Below are 5404 nucleotides of genomic sequence, written 5' to 3' on the forward strand. Positions count from 1 at the left end.
AACTTATCTCTCCTTGTTTGCCGTTTTAGGACTTCTGTACTATCCATTATATTAAACATTGATGCAAAAGTCAATAAACAGATACATTTATATATCATTATCTCCCTTCCAAAGACAAATTAAATATTTCCTCCAGAACAAGTATATGTACCGTGACCGATAGCTAGTGAGGAGTGTAGCTTTGCCTACAATTTCGCTGACGAAGCATTCCACCTCAATCCACTCTGCTCTAGCAAGTTAAAAAGAAAGATATCATTGAAACAGCAGGGCAACCTTAGAAATGGATGGTTGAAAATACAGGATAGGGGCACGCAACGAGGAAGGCTATTAGGTATAAGAATACGGAAAAAAAATTATTAAGTCATGGTAGATGGGAATCTGTCGGAATATCGTCGTTCGTCAATTTTTGATGGTAGATAAAGTAATAAATGGAAGAAAAATCCGACGTATTCGAAGCTAAGTCGGATGGGTATGGGTATGGGTAGGGTAAAATGGAAGATAGAGAGGGGAAACAAGTCCAGTCATGAAACAGGGAGATGAAGATGAACAAAGAAACTACACTCAAAGGCGAAAAGGTATTAAATGTAAGCTCGGCGGACAAACATATAAAGCAAATTAGGGACTTAGGGGAGAAGTAAAAGGAGGACAGGAAGGGGGTTGCGTGAAGGGCAAAGAGGTTAGGAAAGGCAGCATTATCACATAACACAGCATACAGGTGGAAAAAGAATTTTAACTAATAATTAAAAATGCGAAAAATTCACATGAAAGTGGTAAGAATCACAAGACTTCCAAGATATGAAAAATGGAATCCCAAATAACGCCACAGATGCATAATATAAATCAATTCGAGAGCAGTCGGTCACATACAGAATGTAACTCAATATCCATCAATTGTTTCCTGTCAAACACTATTTTGTGCAAAGGAGATAACCCAGTTTTTCAAATGATATTGGGAAGAGAATTTCAAACAAGATGACAGATAAATCTGGGAGGTTTCTTCAGTGTAGAAGTATGATAAATCCATCAAATTGGTTTGCTTCATGCTCAGACCGGGAATGAAGGGGCAGTAAAGGGTGGTTGTTCCCATTGGGGAGAGTGGCATGAACTCATAAGATTATACAACATGAGCTTCTGTCCTTTTCAAAGGTTAAAAGGGCTGCACGGGTTGCGGCTTCGAAAACGTCATCCACACCTTCGCCGGTAAGAGATGAACATTCTAGGTATTTTCTTGCTCCGATCTGGGTCGCCGTATCATGGCCTTCCTTGGGCGAGATGAAACGCAGGGATTTCTTCCTCATTTCTTCAATTGCATGGGGATCTTCACGCAGATCTTTCTTCAGGCCCACAAGTATAATTGGTACATCAGGGCAACGCTCGTTTGCTTCTTCAATCCACTATATTATATTTGTTATCAGCAAGAGCAGGAATTAAACACTGAGATAAAGACCTTGCTACCCTCAGCAGGAAGGGAGGAGCTCACCTTATTTCGAACGTTCTCGAGAGAATCTGGCGTATCTACAGAGAATGCGATTAGGAGGACATGAGCCTTTGAATATGCCAGGGGGCGCAAACGTTCGTAGTCTTCCTGTCCCGCAGTGTCCCACAGAGCCAGCTGAACTGACCGGCCGTCAACGCGACAATCCGTGACATAATTTTCAAACACAGTAGGGACCTTTTCGATTGTGCATTAAGTTAGAGGTCATGATAGCCAAAAAGATCCCGTATATTTAACACGTAGTGGCGTATACTCACGTAGTGCTGAGTTTGGTAGATTAGTTAAAGCTGCCAGACCACTATCTTAATTTGACAGGGTAGCAAAAAACACTTACCGTGGGGAAATAGCCAAGGGTAAACACGCTCAAAAGACTCGTTTTGCCACAGGCACCATCACCTATTATCACCAGCTTCCTGAATAATTATTTGTTAGCTCGTTTGACGAAAATGTCGGCACAAACCGTGCAAAACTCGCACTGGGCCCAGCTCAGAATGCAGCAATAATTGCAGATATAATGCGATAAAACTTGATACACCTATCCAGGAGGCCCATATCCAAATGATCCCAACCTGAACGTATCCCTTATCCACATACCTTCTCATAACATTGTCTGTCTGTTGTTGTGCCATATTTGTACAAGTCTGGATTTGCCGAACCAAAAACTAACAAACAACTAAAACAAAACCTTTGAGATGGAGTCTCCCTTAAATAGTCCTTCAAGGATTGCTTTTTTGAGAAGTTTCGACAAAAGACAAAGTCAGGTCGGTGGGCCGCGGTGAAAATTGTTTAAAGAAAGCGAGAGGTAGCTGGACTGAGCGGAATAGTAGACCAAATGGGTGCAACAGGTTCGGCTGGGGGGCAAACGAGGATGGAGGAATGCCAGTTGTCTAGCAAATACACAAACTGCGAGCTTCTGTTCGGAGAAGTGTTTGACAACGAGAACAGACCAGCTGCCCGTGTGTCGAATGGAGGCTAAGGTCCGACACGATGATGGGATGATGGCGCGAGACGGGAGTGGAAAGAGAATGGTTTGCCAAGAGAACGTGTTCAAGGTATATGTTGCAGTGTCAAAGAGTACTTCAACCAAAGCTAACGACGATGCGGACGTGGGGATAGAGGGGGTTGCCGTTGATGGTCTCGGGAAATTTATGTGGAATGCTTTAAAGCAGGGAGGAAATCGGTTTGGGCCAGGGTGTGTGAGCGAGGGGGCTGAGATCAATGTTTACATCGAACTGATCTCGAATCGAACGACTCTGATTCTTGATAAGCGCAATCGAGGGGGGAAATGGAAAAGAGACTTGGAGAGAAAGAAATAATTAATAACACAGGATGTATATCAATTAACAAGATCCATTTTATCATTCCCCATGGTGTACCATCCTCCTGTTTCTCTTTCATCTGGGCAAAGGAGCTTCGCTTACGGCGTCTAATCGAAGTCACGTGACCGACGCTTCAAACCACTCACAAGGGCAGCACATTCCAGTTTGATGATGATGATGATGATGCTGGAGCCAGATCTCTAACCGCTTAAGTCTGCCCGATCCCAACCAGCATAGTAGCAGATCGATGTCGGGCTCTGATCTGCATCCGATCTAACAGCCAGAATCCTGGTAGTCTTACACCAATTCTTTAACTTTTCTTGTCCCTCCTCCTTTCCCCAATTCTCTTAACTTTAGTCCGGCTTCCCCCTCCAGTCTCCTCCACCATTCTTCTGCCGCCGGGGTCTTTATTTGCACTCACCATTCACCCAGAGCAGGCCACATACCATTTGAGTCCGCCTGTCCGCGCTTCTTTTTCTCCCCCTCTCTCGCCGTATACGCTATCTTTTAACTTTGGTCTGACGACTCTGCTAGATCAGACAGAATCATGCCATCGAACCAAAAGCGTGCGGCGCAGTCGCGAACAACGATATCCAAGCCTCCAACCACTACAAATACATCTAAATCTATGTCGCCGAGATTGTCACCTCCAGTGGCTAATAGCAATGACACTGCAGGCGCTGCAAAGCAAAATAACGGCTCCAACTCGGCTTCGCTTGCGAATTCGAACTCAGATACAACTGCAAATCACGCAGTTGCAAACCACGTTACTCCAACATCCACACCTGGAGTGAATCGGAAAAAGCAGAAGAGACGACAGAAACAAGCGGCACGTCTAGCTGCAGAACAGCAGCTTAAAGATGAACATCCCCCAGCAGGTACTAATAGCCAGAATGGTTACACCCGTAACACACAATGGGGCGATCCCGATGTCCCACTCCATTCGAACCAATACTCCTCTTCTCCTCTCAACCAAAATTATTTCGGCTCTCACGTCGGCGATCCAAACCACTACGACCCTGCCCAAAACGACGATCTCTATTCTACCGACGATGACGGCCATCTTTACGCGCAGCGGCATTCTCAAACCCATCCGGATAGGCGTAGCATGGATCAGCATTCCGAAGCTAGTGGGAGCAAATCCAAGAAAAAGAAGAGTAAAAAACACCGTTCTACCGGAAGCTCAACATCCGTGTCGACCCAACGGACGTCTACCACACGACCCGCTGCGCCACCTCCACCTCCGCTATCTAACGCCGCACTTCGATCCGCCCATAAAATATCGAAGGACAGGATATGGAACACATCGACCCAGGAGGAACGGGAAAATATCAAAGAATTTTGGCTGCAGCTGGGTGAGGAGGAACGGAGATCACTTGTAAAAGTCGAAAAGGAGGCTGTTTTGAGAAAGATGAAGGAGCAGCAGAAGCATTCATGTAGTTGCACTGTATGCGGGAGGAAACGGACGGCCATCGAAGAAGAGTTGGAGGTTCTGTACGATGCATACTACGAAGAACTTGAGCAGTACGCGAATCACAGCCAATCCTCCTTCGAAAATGGCGGCCCAATTGTCCCTCCCCGATTATATCAACCACCACTTCGCCCGCTAGATAGGCATCCCCACCTTGCGAATAGCCAACTTCCGCCGAGGGGCAGAGTTCAAGAACTGCCTGATGATGACGACCTAGAGGAGGACTACGACGAAGATGACGAGGAAGACGAGCCGTACAGTGACGATGAACTTGAAGAGGCTGCTCGTAGCAGTGGGGCTGACTTTTTCGCGTTTGGTAACAGTTTGACGGTTAAAGGTGAGTTTACTTATCATATGAATATCCTCGATCGATTACGGCTAACCCTTCACAGACGGTATTCTCACAGTGGCAGATGACTTACTTAAAAACGACGGCAAGCATTTCATTGATATGATGGAACAACTAGCTGAACGGCGAATGCAGCGGGAGGAAGACACGCAGTATGCTACTGCTTCTGCCGCACATCAATCTCTACATGCTGGTCATAACCACGGACCTCCCCTCGACGAGGAAGATTATGAAGATGAAGAAGACGACGATTACGACAGCCAAGATGATGAGGACTACGAGGAAGATGAGATGGTTTGTGTGAACACACGTCGTTTGGTTTTAGGTATTCAAGCTAATTGTCCCTTACTTCATAGGATGCAATGACAGAAGAACAGCGTATGGAGGAAGGAAGGCGGATGTTTCAAATTTTTGCTGCTCGAATGTTTGAACAGCGTGTCCTAACTGCATACCGAGAGAAGGTTGCCCGCGAACGCCAACTAAAACTTATTGAGGAGCTAGAAGAGGAAAATAGGTTAGACGTCCAACGCGAGGCAAAGAAGGCAAGAGAGGCTCAGAAGAGAAAGGATAAGAAGAAACAGCAGAAACAAGCCAAAGAGGAGGAGAAGGCGAGGAAAGAGGCAGAAAAGGCTGCTGAAGCTGCTGCTGCGAAAGCCATCGAGGAGAAAAAACAGGAAGAACAACGACGAAAGAAAGAGGAACAAAGAAAGAAGAGAGAAGCTGAGAAAAAGGCTCAAGAAGAGGAACGTCATACGAAAAGAAGCCGAAAA

The 5404-nt window shown here is 45.7% G+C and overlaps 3 protein-coding genes across 3 annotated transcripts in view; 2 read left to right on the plus strand and 1 right to left on the minus strand.

The window, feature by feature from the left end:
* HCAG_00106 (predicted protein) overlaps positions 1 to 55 on the plus strand; it is a gene marked incomplete at both ends in the record, with an annotated part of 1177 nt that extends 1122 nt beyond the window's left edge. Inside the window, one exon of the mRNA XM_001543010.1 lies at positions 30 to 55. Within this exon, the coding sequence (XP_001543060.1) occupies positions 30 to 55 (26 nt within the window). The remainder of the gene's footprint in view (positions 1 to 29) is intronic.
* Positions 56 to 1106: 1051 nt separating this feature from the next.
* Positions 1107 to 2124, minus strand: HCAG_00107 (hypothetical protein; the record flags this gene model as incomplete). The annotated part of the gene is made up of 4 exons (XM_001543011.1): positions 1107 to 1394; positions 1481 to 1672; positions 1830 to 1908; positions 2090 to 2124. The coding sequence occupies 4 exons, from the start codon at positions 2122 to 2124 to the stop codon at positions 1107 to 1109; spliced, it is 594 nt and encodes a 197-aa protein (XP_001543061.1).
* A 1237-nt stretch (positions 2125 to 3361) lies between these two features.
* Positions 3362 to 5205, plus strand: HCAG_00108 (predicted protein; the record flags this gene model as incomplete). Its single annotated transcript, XM_001543012.1, has 3 exons — positions 3362 to 4622; positions 4678 to 4928; positions 5149 to 5205. The coding sequence occupies 3 exons, from the start codon at positions 3362 to 3364 to the stop codon at positions 5203 to 5205; spliced, it is 1569 nt and encodes a 522-aa protein (XP_001543062.1).
* Positions 5206 to 5404: the final 199 nt, after the last annotated feature.

The sequence above is a fragment of the Histoplasma capsulatum genome, genomic scaffold (genome assembly GCF_000149585.1).
Source record: "Histoplasma capsulatum NAm1 scaffold_1 genomic scaffold, whole genome shotgun sequence".
Lineage (NCBI taxonomy): Eukaryota > Fungi > Ascomycota > Eurotiomycetes > Onygenales > Ajellomycetaceae > Histoplasma > Histoplasma mississippiense.